The sequence below is a fragment of the Akebia trifoliata genome, chromosome 2 (assembly GCF_017979445.1).
Source record: "Akebia trifoliata isolate Shusen 1 chromosome 2, ASM1797944v1, whole genome shotgun sequence".
NCBI lineage: Eukaryota > Viridiplantae > Streptophyta > Magnoliopsida > Ranunculales > Lardizabalaceae > Akebia > Akebia trifoliata.
The window spans coordinates 5,051,215-5,064,707 of NC_141376.1; the positions used below are offsets into that span (position 1 = coordinate 5,051,215).

At 33.5% G+C, this 13,493-nt stretch overlaps 1 protein-coding gene across 1 annotated transcript; it reads left to right on the plus strand.

The window, feature by feature from the left end:
* Nucleotides 1-8,250: 8,250 nt before the first annotated feature.
* On the plus strand, nt 8,251-12,656 carry LOC147409015 (UDP-N-acetylmuramoyl-L-alanyl-D-glutamate-2, 6-diaminopimelate ligase). Its single transcript, XM_086424639.1, has 5 exons — nt 8,251-8,410; nt 8,526-8,578; nt 11,908-12,087; nt 12,174-12,254; nt 12,337-12,656. The coding sequence occupies exons 1-5, from the start codon at nt 8,264-8,266 to the stop codon at nt 12,503-12,505; spliced, it is 630 nt and encodes a 209-aa protein (XP_086280765.1). The 5' UTR covers nt 8,251-8,263; the 3' UTR covers nt 12,506-12,656.
* The last annotated feature ends 837 nt before the right edge of the window (nt 12,657-13,493 follow it).

A 13,493-nucleotide genomic window follows, 5' to 3' on the forward strand; every position in this document is an offset into this window, starting at 1 on the left:
TTTTGTTTTTTTGTTGGGTACCTGAGTATCCCTGTAGATAGGGTATTGGGCTTCCATTTGGATTTTTTGCCCAATCCATAGACTATAGTTTTGTCCAAGAACTAGTTTCAGGGCATGTGTAACACTTACGTCTTACATGCACCAGGCAAGTGAGGGTGTTTTTTTGCAGGTGGCCCCTGAGGAATTAATGCTCATACTTGGTATCGAACTCACAACTTATGGGAAAATTACCATTGAACCAGCCCTTTGGAGTTGTAATATTGGGGTTATCTAGTAAGAAAACTCTTATTAAGACCTATTAAGTATTCTCCTCCTCCCCCACACTAAACCTTCCTTCCTAAAAATATAAAAAATGGAAAAAAAAAAAAAATTGCAACTAATCACTTGATAGAAGAACGAGTTGTCTCCACAGGGCCGCAAAGACGAGTGCATTAACTTTAATGAAGAGCAATCATATAAGTTTGACTCAACCCACCCATACTGTTGTTTATATGTATACCTTTTTTTAAACACATTATAGTCCACTAGAGGGAATGCACATGATTGGTAGCTTAGAATCTTTTTTTTTTTTTTTTTTTTTAATTTCAAAATTTTAAATAAGAAATAAAAATGATAATTATTAAATAAATAGGTATGAATATCGAATTTATAAAGGAATTATTATATTTTTTTAAAACATTTAGAAAATTTTCATAAATAAATGTTGAGAAAGGAGAATTAAGGAGGCCAAAACAGATATAACTGAAATAGTGAGATAATAGTGTGAAACTGTGAATTCAACCAAGGACTTTTTTGGAATTTCAAAAATCTAAGTCAAGGTTTTAAACCTTGTTTGGCAGTTCTGCTGGGCCTATATATTTTACCTTCCAAGTTATTTTCCCTAAAAGTATTTAATCAAACGGGAGAGCAAAACTAGGTCATTGTTGAATCAAATCAGTCAAGAACTAGTAATTTTGATTTGGAACAAAATAATAAATAGTAGTCAAAATGAAATAACTTTAGTATATTAATAACTATGGAAGCAATAAATTATACTTAATTTAGATGGGTTGTATGGTACTTCAAGATGCAATAAAATCCATTTTCTATTTTATCTGGATTGATGCATGTACGATTTTTTCACATTAAAAAATCATGATAGTGAAAATTGAAATCGATTTTTCAATCTCATTTTAAGAACCTTAAACTGTTTGAAAATTGAGGAATAAACAACACTGGTGCACTTATAAAAAAAAATTAGAGGCATGAGCATCTTCTTTGGAGTAAAGGAGGTAAAAATTTTTTAAAGAGATTATAGAAGTATTATTAAAATGTTAAGAACGTAAAAGATGAAAATCAATAAAGTGGGTTAAAGTATAAAAGAGAAAATATAGTAAAGTTAGAGAGGTAAAAATAATGAACAATAAAGAGAATCCTACAAATATTTTATTTTAATAGAATGTTTATCGTTCACAAAACTGTAGTAACTGGGGACTTTACAATTCTATTTTATTACATAGATGACATCTATGAAATAGGGACAGGAATGGAGACACAAATAGAGGCAACATATTTTCTTTACTCTCTAAACTGTGTCTAACCAAACTCATTTTAATATTGATCTTTATGATTATTAGAAGGGTGGCACACGCAAATGCACAAAAACAGCTTATAATTTAAAATATTGATTAATAGGTTTTGAAGAGTGCATGGTTAAGAAAATGTTTTTTGTAATTTTGAAAACTACGCAAAATGTGATTTGGAATTTTCTTGATTTTTTATCAAAATGACCATGGCAGAGTACACACTAATAAAACCCGAAATATAAATATCAAAACTGATCCATATCAATTGAGCTTTTGAAAGAGTGATGATTTTCTAACTAGAAAGTCTTCATTCGATCAATATTCGATTGACATAGCATGGACACTGAATCATAAGTCTTTTTTCTCGAGATACACAAATTTATATTTTCATAAAAATATGTAGTTGTATAATCCGAGGAAAAAGATCTATGATTCTATATTCGTGCCACATCAGCCAACCAAGCCAAGACTTTCTGGTTAGAAAATCATTGTTATCTTTAAAACTAGGTCGAATTTTCCTAAATGTCTGCCGAGTTGCGTCCCTTGGAAGAGTCAATTTAAGTGACCAATTCACAATGTAAAAAATCGTTAAGAGGCCTTTGAATATAAACGATTCGAATGAGTTGACTAGAGTACAACCGAGTTTTAGAATAATGACTTATTACCACCCGATATTTAGAGTAAAACAAGGCTTTTTCTTATGGTCATTCCGTACTTTTGTTATTAAAAATGAGGTTATTATGGTCATTCCAAATTAAAGTCGACAACAGTCCCTTTCAAACCCCTCATTTACGCACAAATATTAAATTCCTAAACGTTCTTCAGATGTATACCTTTCAAACCGCAACGTTGATAGTTGACTGAGAAAGTCCGATTCGTATCATTGACTTTCCAACCCACTACCCAGCGTTAACACTATGCGAACCCAACAAAGTTTTACAAGTTCAGATTCAAAGTTCCGGGTTTGGTTCACAGGTTGGATCATACGTAGGCTTCTATTAGTAATTCTAACTATTTAAAAACAATGGTGGTAAAGGGACGCACTAAAACATATATCATCGATTCATGATTGAAGTGGCAAGTGAACATAATTATAGATTTTTTTCGAGATACACAATAAAAATGATCTATGATTTTGTGTACTTATCACGTCAATCGTGTACAAATCACGTACACTTTAGTGCATCATTTCATCATTAATCAATTAAAAAAGATGATTATGAATTTAATTTAAGTACTAGAGTCTCATACCAAATATGTTTCAACGTAGAATGTAAATCAAGGGGTATGGACAAGGAAACTATTCCTCACATACGTCAAATAAAAGATTATTTGAATGAGCTATGATAACCTAACTTGAAAAAATGTATTTGATCTGTACGTGATTGTCCTGACAAGTGTACAGAGTCGTAAATCTTGCTCTTTGTGAACTAAAGAAAAAGATCTATAAGTCTGCTTACTTACTATGTCAATCACGTATGTTTTAACTAGTCATTTATCAGTGGTGTATTTTGATATCTAAGACGTTTGTAGATCAAAAAAATGTAAGTAAGAATCATTTTTCAAAGAATTGTGATAATTTGACGTTCTTTTTTCAAACACTCCTATAATAATATCGTAAAATTTTTATTTTGGGATACAGAAGAAAATGATTTATGATTTTGTAATTGTTAAGTCATAAAACGTATGGAGTGTTTAAAAAAAGAGTGTCAGATTATCATTACTCTTTTTCAAAAATAAAGCATGAAATTTTTTTCATTTATGAAAATAATCATTATGAATACATCCGTTTTTATATGTGATTGACGTTGTAAATTTACAAAATCATAGATCTTTTCCATCGAGATACACAAGAAAAAAAATATATTTCCTGTGCCCCTGTCACATCAACCGCGTAACCAACCACATATTAAAATTGTGTGCATTCATCATTATTCTTATAAAAATAATAAATTTCGATCAATAATTAATGGTATTGGCATAGGCCTTTTGTACACTTCACTCCCAAAATTAGGTGAACTAAACTCAAAAATGATAATAAAAAGTAAAAAGTAGAAAGTAAAAAGTAAAAGTGGAGATGGGACCCATGGTCAAGTGCACCAGTAGGTCCGGTTTAACGACTTTTGGTCCGGTAGTTTTCTGGTGTACCTGGGGATGCCTTTTTGGTCGTTTGTCATTATCGTTAAAACACGTGGATTAACAGTCATAATGAAATTAAATATTTTAATAAATTTCATCAATTAATATATTTATTTTATAAAAAATGTAATAGTGGCATTTTAAAGGCAAGTAATTATTTTGTTGACATTTTGACCAACCTAATCTTATGTTAAGTCTTGCGCCGAACAAGAAAAGGACAGGTCCATGGATAAGATTGAATGAATCACGGAAAAAAAAAAAAATTTATATCAACCACGTAACGTAGACTGCATTTAAAAGAAAAATTATAAGGTACAAAATTTAGTTTTCAAAGTGTATTTATTGCACCTTAACGTGGGTCCCAAAAGATGGAAAACGCCTCAACCCATGGTTGAGATGATTGGGATTTCTATGCAAAATGATTTCTTAGACAGAAAAAGTACAAATCCCTAGAAGTCAAGTTAGGAAATCGATGTTTTTTCTCTTATCCGAACCGTCTATCTAATAAAGAGCCACAACCATGGGGTGGGGCTAAAAATGTCCAAAGAGCATGTCATGGTCCCCCAATGAATTGGGTTTCAAAACTTGTTTGAACCCATTGAATCTATGATATATGATAATAATGGATATTTCTAATCTCAATCTACATTTGATGCACAATTGGACAGAAAAAAAAAAAAAAACACAGAGATTTTTTTAAGGATCGGTATAATTATTTTAGGGATCAATTTTATCACTAGGGAGTTCTTATGTTCGACATTGTGTGTCTAGATTATATTTTCCAAAATCAATAAGGTCACAATAATGTAAATGCGTTTGATGATAAATTTGTATTTGACTCCCACGAACAGAAGATTTAGATTTTTGAATTGTGATTTTTTGAATAAAAATTTTCATTCGATCTGTACACAACTGACGTGACAAAGGCACAAAACCATAAATCTTTTTTTTTCTTTTCGGGATACATAAGGAAAAAGATCAATGATTTTGTGCCCTTCCCTCGTCATCCGAGTGAAAAAATTTGAGTCAGAAAATCAGTAGCATAAATTTTTTCTTTCTTTCCAACATATGTAATCTCAACTCTCAAGAGCATAACAAGATACTATAAACTTGTTAATATCAAAGTAAATTAGGAAATTCTGAATATTGATCACAAAATTAGAGAACCAGATATTGAAACCATCAAGAAATAATTTTATTAGAATCCAATCATCGTTTTTCATGACAAAATGATTAAATGGATATGAAACGAACGCTCACCACATATGTCATTTTCATCTTACCATATGGAAAAAATCCATCTTTCTAGTTTGATCTATTATCTACATTTGTCTACTAGTTTGATCTATTATCTACATTTGTCTACTAGTTTGACAAAATCAATAAAATGCCCTCATTAAGGAAATTCAAAAAATTATAAAAATACCCTTTGTACTTGGTACAACAATATTGACTTAAATTTACAAAGTACCCCTTCTCCAAGATACATTAAATTGTTTATTGAAATTACAAAAATATTCCACATTAACAAAAAATTTAAATTATAAAAATAGCCCTCAATACTTAGATTCGACCAATTTTTGTGTTCACCCAACAGACTTGGCGATATCAATTTGGACTAGATCCGGCCTGGGAACTACATAACATTTCCTACCGTCTTTGGACCCTCATTCCAAAAACAACGTCGTTTTACATTGTATTTTAATCTGAAGAGAATTACTTATTGAATTGGTCATGGATCACCCTTTATCCAATTTGAATTCAGTCTATCTATATCTTTTTTTTTTTTTTTAAGATTAATGGGGGGTTAGGCAGACCCCCAACCAGAAAAAAAAGAACTACATTCTGTCATATCTATGCCTAGAAACGACCTTATATACAATGTCCTTAAGACGACTTGGGAGATCTTTATACTCAAAGAGAATTTTGACCGTAGTGGGAAGGAAAGAAGTTAAAAAATCCGCTACTTGATTGCATTCTCTAAAGTAGAACCTAAAATTGATTTATTGGAAAAGCGAGTCTCTAGCTCTTATTGTTTTAACCAACCTCTCTTCCCTCCATGGAGTAGCGTACTTCCCCTTGATGCACTCAATAGCCACCTTAGAATCTGATCTATTCATATCCCTAATTTAAACACACTATAATTCATTGACATAGGTACCTTTACTGGATATGTATAATAAAATAAAAGCTAGGGCACTGATACCTAGTGTTTAGGAAAGATATACGTCATGAATTTGAAATTTACGACTGGTTGGGCTGAATCGGGGCCGAAATTATTATAAAAAACAAGCCTGGGCCCAGCCCTTTGAGCCCTAAATAATAATCATTGAAATTTGCTTTCATCATGGTTACCTTAATCCCCCCCCTACTTTTTGTCCTATTAATTGACTTGTCACCTAAATAATACCGTTTATTTCCTAATCTAATGTAAAGCCCAATTTTGAGGAGACAACCCATTATCTAAAAAGAGAAAATAAGTTTTTTAAAAAAGAAAAAAAAAAAAAAAGGATTCTATAGATGTTCTGGTGACCTAGAATCTGATTCATTGTTGACTAGCAACTCCCTTAACAATTAGAATAATAATATTCCAATTCTTATAATGTATTAATGCGTGATTGTTGTATTAAAATTATATATCTATATCTATACCATTATAATGGAAGAAGGGTAAGTATTGTTAAATAAAATTTACCTTAATTAATTATTATTATTTTAATTATAGAAGTACCCTTGTAGATCCATTAATGCTTTTGAATTAATTATTTTATTGATAAGTAACAAGATTTGTAATGGCAAGAATATACGATTTTAATAAAGAATAGAAGAAAAAAAATGTTTAGTTTATATGAAATTTAACATATTTTGTCTGTTCTGATTCTATTCAGATGTCAAGTTACCTAGAATTAAAATCTTTTATAGTAAAGTAGTTTGGGTTTCCAATGGTTTGATTTTATACTAAAATATGTAGATCTAGAACTAATATAATTAGATTTGATTACATTAAAGTGTTGATTAATTGGATAGCCATGGCACACTTCTAAGTCGGAGTTTATCTGTTCAATCCCATTATGTTGGGTTCCTTTGTATAGGTGCACCCAGGTGAGACGTAAAATTCAAGTTTAGAGACCATATTTGTGCTTTTTTGACAACAATAGAAGGACCTACCATCCAATTAGTGCTAGTTTTGAGTGTTTGGGACACCTACTACTCAACATGATGCTTTGATAATTTTAATTAGTGGCACGCATGAATGAAAATTATGTAGAGGACTCCTCATATTCGTAATAGTGTCTTTGAATCATAACCCAAATGTAACGAGAACAACCATTGGATCATATGAGATGCGATCGTGGCCTACAATGGAATGGCCCCGGTTGTTTTATATGCTTGAGTTGAAAGCAACTTTACAAGGTGAGATATAATGGGGCATTAGAATACTTTTGGACTTCACATATCAAATCAATGGGATTAAAATCTTAAGAGGCCTGTAAAGGTGGTTTTGAGTTACCTCTATCAACTTTGCTTTGCAACACCGTTGATTGCTTCTTGTTCTCTTTGTCATCTGGTGGCACCGGTGTAATACCTGTCAAAAATCCTCCGATACTCAAGTTAGTTTATCAGAAGAAAGATAGGTAGATTCTCCTATTTGTCAGAAGGAAAAAAAGTATTCTTTTTTTTCTTCATTCTCCCTGTGTCTTATAGGGTTTTTCCTAGAATAGGAATTCCTTCTTAGATCCCTTTAAACTCCAGCTCTGATAGTGGAAAATCTCTTATCCCAAAGGAAACTCCACTGAATTAGAAATACTTCATTAAACGTTCTTGGATTCTTAGAATTTATCCTTTAAATTTGGAAGCCAAAAGATAGACTGAGATCTATGCAAGTTTACCAACTTTGCTCTGCTTTGTCGTTAGAGCAAGCATCTGTCATTACTCTGATATGCAATCGAACGGGATTGGGTTGTTGATTTGATTTGGGTACGACTTACTCAGAGTAAAAGCCTTTTTGATCTGCTCACTCTACTCTTCAACAGGATTTGAACATGTGTAAGGCGTAGACGTATTACGACTTTTATCCTCTCTGAGGCCCAATGATTATGGCTTTTGGCATGCAAGTATAACTGGTCTAAAGACTATGAAAGGTCATGGAGGGAATTGAGGAATGGGGCGTCCTTTTGAATACTTGTGGGGATAAGCTAACAAGTTTGCAAGCCCAAATCCAGCCCTTTTTGAGAGTTTTATATTAAAAAAAAAAATTCATGATTTTTTTTTTTCAAAATCATTTGGATATGAGTCCAATATGTTTTAATTATTCTTTTATTTATTTATAAAAACATACATCTAACTATACATCATCAATATACATATATAAAAGTACTGATGGGTCTGATGAGTCATTATCCGACCCTGATTTAATGAATTGGATCTTTTTTAAGTCCAACCCTTCCTTTGCGGACTCAATATCAAGGCCCAAACCTTGTTCCTTAGTACGGGCCGGAATGGTTTAATGGGCCCATATAGTATCCATCATATAATACTAGGAGTACTAGAGCCAAAGAATGATATTTCCTCTAAAGCCCTCTCTCCTTCCCTGCAACTCAAGTCTTTCGCAAAACCCTACCAAACAAGCACAAGTACAGCTAGGGAAAATGATGAATAGGGAAGACGACGACTCTGATGCCCCCGAAGAGTTCACAGCGCAACAGGTTCATCTCTCTCTCTCACTCTCTCTCTTGCAAGCAAGCAAGTCTGTTATGTATATATAAGCTTCGAGTACTGTTAATGGATGCTGTCTCTATTAATTTTTCTGTAATTGTGTAGGGAATTAGACAAGATGAAGAGATAAGAAAAGTACAGAGAGAAAATAAGTCCAGGTACTATTACTTAATCTACCCTTTAATTTCTCTTTTTTGTTGGGTAAAATGTTACAATTCCTCAAATTCGTTCCCTATTAGCTTTTGGGAAACCCATTATTCATCTCAAATTTCTTTTAGAAGAGATGAATGTCTGTGTGGAATGAGAAAATCAAGATTAATTTAGGAGTAAATCATATGAAAATTTTGATTTGGGAAGCTTTGATCTCAAAACCTTTTTTATTCTTCTAGGTTTTAGAAAAGTTGCTTTATGTTTTTTCTCTAAAATTTTTATGTGGTTGTTTGGTTTCTGTCGCTTTAATAGTCTAAATTTATCAATAAGGTTGGTTTTGGCTCATATTTCATTATTGGGTATAAGATTATAACATTGATTTTATTGGCACTTGTGTGGGCGGGTTGCTGTGTGTGTGTGTGTGTGGTGGGAGAAGGAGGTGGAATACTTCTCTATACATGCTATATGTGTCGAAAATAGTTTTATTGGATCTTAAAAAGATTTGACAGTGTTGGGTCTTCCTTGGGGGATCATTAAGAGTCAGTTGGACCCTTCTCATTGGACACATGATATTGAAAAGTAAGTTGGGTCATAAAAGAATTTTAGGTTTGAGTCAGGCTGAAGAGCAATGTTTTCCCCAAGTTTTCTTTTTTGAATGAATGGTTTGAATAGAAAGAATTAACATTTTCCTTTGTCTTCTTCAATAAGTGTCTGTTCTCTATAAAAATAATGGGTTCACTGATCCACAAGCACTTAAGGTTCATTTCTGAAGAAGTGAATCAAAATATGAAACTGTTATTTGTGATGTAAAATCTGAATTATAAAGTGAACACATGTAAACTATTAAAAGTTACATGAAACAATCCAACTCTTTAGTTGTTGATGCCAATGTCTTAATGTTGAAGGAAGGAAGATGACCTCGAGGGGCAGATGCCACCTTAATGTGCCCTCCAGTGCAACAAGTATTTGTTCGTCTTCCCATTTTTCTAAGTTGTTATTTCTCTAAATAGTTGTCATTGTTTATTAAGAAATCTTTAACCAATCTTTCCTTCCTAGTTGTTTTCTTGTAGTAACAAGTATTTACTTAAGGAGAAGATTATACCTTTCCCTGTATAATTATATAGGTGATACCATACAATGGTTAGTTGAATGATTAGTTACTTGTGGTGTCAATTCTACACTTCTCTCCTCTATTTGCTTTTGTTTCTTACTGGTCTTGACGGTCTAGTGTTGTTTCTCAACCGTCCTACATCAGGTGTTCAATATCAAAGGAAAAGCTTCAAATGAGGACATGACGGAGAAATTTTCCATATCCCTTGTTCTGTAATATCCAATGCATTGACTTATCTAACCAATTTCTCTTCTTATTTTGGGTGTTTGTGGTTTTGAGATTTCTGGTTCCAACAACCTGCTTGTTTGTGGTTCTTGACCAGTTTTTGACTGGGCTTCCTCCATGAAGCAAGTCAGTATTTGGATAGGGATCCATTTGTAGAAAGTCAAAGATTATCCTATGGCGTGGAAGGGGAGACCATGTGACATCCATGTTTGCAATTCATTGCAGATAGAACACTTTCAATCTATTACCTTTATGAGATTTTATTATAAAATTCTATTGATGGGTGCGACTGATTGATAAATGTGAAATTTGACTTTTGTCAACTGTTATGAAGTTGCACTTCTAAATGCTTGATATTTGGGGAATTGAGAGTTCAGGTTTCTGCTAGGATTTGTTCTCGTATGGATGCATCAGTAGTTTCTATTATCAAGCACAACTCTAATATTAGGGGCAATCTGTGCGAAGTTATAACTTTTTGGATCATTTAGCTTCTTAGGAGGGATGGTTGAAGAGGTTATCTTTTGGAGTTTTTACGAGGATTGCATTTTTTGATAGTAAATGGGAGATCATGACACATTCGGTTTAAATTGAACTGTGAAGATGCTTGGTTTAATAAGAGCTTTTGGAGTTTTCCTCTAGAGTTGGAAGGTACAAAGATTGAGAGTGGAGGATTTTTATTTTTCCAGTAAGCATGCTTGTTGTGATGCATCTAGTTTTGATTAATGTTGTGGCCACAAGGCTTTCAACTATAGGATGTCGTAGCTATGATGGATGATCAAAAGTTTATAGAATTTTTATGGGTTTGTGTTCATATTTTAGATGACCTATAGGTAGCATAATATGGTGTGATAGTGTCATAGCAACGCAAAAGAAATTTCTTAGATATTGTATACATATATTCATTTTTTTCTCATGAAAGGATGTGAAGATGAAAAGCATCTTTTCTGATTTACAGGGTTATTTTTTTAATATATTTTTTTGCATTCTGTTGGACTTCATATGCACATTCTCATGGGGAACTTTCTCACAGACGATTAGACGCTTTTTGCCAGAGTCTTCAGCTGAGAGAGAACAAAATCCTGTTCTAGGAACTTTCATTACACCGTGAACCATGTGACACTAATATAGGGCAGTTGACGGTGGAGATTTGTGATTGAAAACGGCAATATGTAAAGGGACCATTGATAAACAAATAATTCTTATATTATTAGATCTCAGATTCCGATTGATCAAAGCTAATTCTAAGCCAATCTATTTTTTATTCTAATCTTCGGTGCATTACTATACACCTAATTATAATACGTCATATAATCTAATCCCCTCGATCACGTGTTCCTTTGAATGAGGTACTTGTGATAAGTTACAATTAATATCACCCTTGATCTTGATGATTCAATAGTTGATGCTACCTGAAAAAGTCGATTGAGTTGGTGGCGGCAAACTGGCAATTGCCTACACGTGAAGCCCATCATTGCTGCAACAAGCCCCCACCCCCACAAGAAAAAAAAACCCATCTTAGAGTCAATCAGACTTCTTGCACGAGGACGTTTCCTATGTCTTCGAACTATTTCTCCATCATCCCTTTTGAGATTCTCGGGCTGGGTAGTTGGTATCAGCCATCCTCTCCCTCTCACCTTCAGCTCATTTATAGGAAATATTGGCCCATTTGGAATCATAGTTCAGTGGTATTGGTGAGGATTCCTGCTAAGATTTACAGTAACTCCACTCCTTGTTCCACATACTAGGAATGTGCATACTGAGAATTTGAGCTGGTAGTTGAACCTATTTCTTTTATCCTTGGAAACCCATTAGTGGTGGCGAACTCTTAGGTTTGTACTATACCTGTTTCTGATTTTTATACTCTGGGGGTCTGATTCTGCTTGTCATTTACATAAATTCTACATTTTTAAAGACAGAACGACGATAAACAAATTATTTATGGTGGTACGATTTGTTTATTCACTTTCCATGATCTTGACATGACTTGCTTTGTTTTGGTAGGGTTGCTCGAGAAGGCAAAGAGCGACGGAGACTGTTGGCTCAAAGGAAAACACCTCGACCAGTAAAAAGTGATGAAGGTGACAAAGAAGAGGTCACAGAAACTGAACCACAGCAGGAGGTTCTAGATAAACACGGAATGCTGCCAAATGACATCGTTAATCTGCTCGCAGCTCGTGAGAAGTATGTTACATTCTTTCCCTCTCCTTCTGTGCTTGTGATATCTATTAATGTAAGGGTATCGCCAACTTGAAGTCTTCCATGTGTAGGCAAGTCTTCTTGTCAGATTCCGAGGAAGATAATGCCGAGGAAAAGCCCAACCCTAAAAAGAAAAAGCCAAGAAACTCTGGGTAAGATGAAGCAACATTTTTCTTGTATCAATGACAGTTGTAGAGTTGAATAAATTAATTTGTTAAGGGCATTGATTTGCAGGCCAGAACCTGTGATTTTGAAGGACATACCCTCTGCTCAGTGTGTGCAGAACTCCTTAGATTTTTTGAAGAAAAGGAAAATGCAGGTTTCAAGATCGTATTCAGTTTTGAACAACTCCAACCAGGCATTACGCCTCATTTCAGCTAGCGGCACATTAAGTAAGAAGTGAGATGTCTAATAGATATATGGGTGTCCCCATGCTAAGTCACTTAACTACACTTTTTTCCCTTCATACTTGTGCTATTTAAGTGAAAAAACAGCTAAGAACATGTATTTAGTTGTTTCCCCTTAAGGTATATGGTTGCATATTTAGCCCCAAATTCGCACTCTTTTTTCTAAGAAAATTTAGTCCCTAATATAAATATATATATAATTATAAACCGAGTTAAATGATTTAGGTCGTCCGAGATGAGTTGATTTGTCCAAAACAGCTTGTTCTCTCATCCATGGATGAGATGTCAAACCAAAATTTGAAACCATGCTCTAGAAACCACTGTTGCAGTAATACTTTACTATAATGTATTTGTGGAAGAGGTAATTCCTAATGGTTACCCAAAAAGGTGAATTGTTAAATAAATGAGTTCTACACTGGACGACATACTTGTTAAGAATAGGAATGATTTGGGCAAATATATAGTAGTTATTGTTGAGGGAAGTATGCCCACCTCGATACTTTCCAGAGGCTCTCTTATAAAATTCATATTGATGCTTAGGTCCTTCTGTGCATTCCACAATACGACCAGGGAGTCAAAACGATGATCGTATGCCAGGCCTAGCAATCAACTTTTGATGATACAAACCAATAAAATAAAATAAAATAAAAAAGATAAAAAAAAAAAAAAAAATGTCTTCTGATGATATAAGCTTGTCGAAACTAACTTGAGAAGCTTGACAATGAAGGGATTCCACTAATAGAATTTGACACGTATCAAGCTATGCATTGCACCGTACTTTTAAGTCAAATTTTGTAGAGGTGTCATCAAATGATTTTCATTACAAGATAGAGGTGATTCCATCAGGACTCAAATCTAGTAGAATCAGAATTTTTTTTCTCACTACAGAAAGGGCCACTCAGATAAGTAAATGTAAGCCATTAGTTTACTCGAATTATTACTAACTTTATTATTGGGTACAATATAAGATGCACATGATGGAGG

Excerpts from the sequence above, each read along its gene's own strand:
- LOC147409015 (XM_086424639.1), top strand. The coding sequence starts at position 8,264 with ATGATATTTCCTCTAAAGCCCTCTCTCCTTCCCTGCAACTCAAGTCTT. Across the intron at positions 8,411-8,525 it reads AAGAGTTCACAGCGCAACAG|GGAATTAGACAAGATGAAGA; the intron begins GTTCATCTCTCT and ends GTAATTGTGTAG. Across the intron at positions 12,088-12,173 it reads CTGCTCGCAGCTCGTGAGAA|GCAAGTCTTCTTGTCAGATT; the intron begins GTATGTTACATT and ends TTCCATGTGTAG.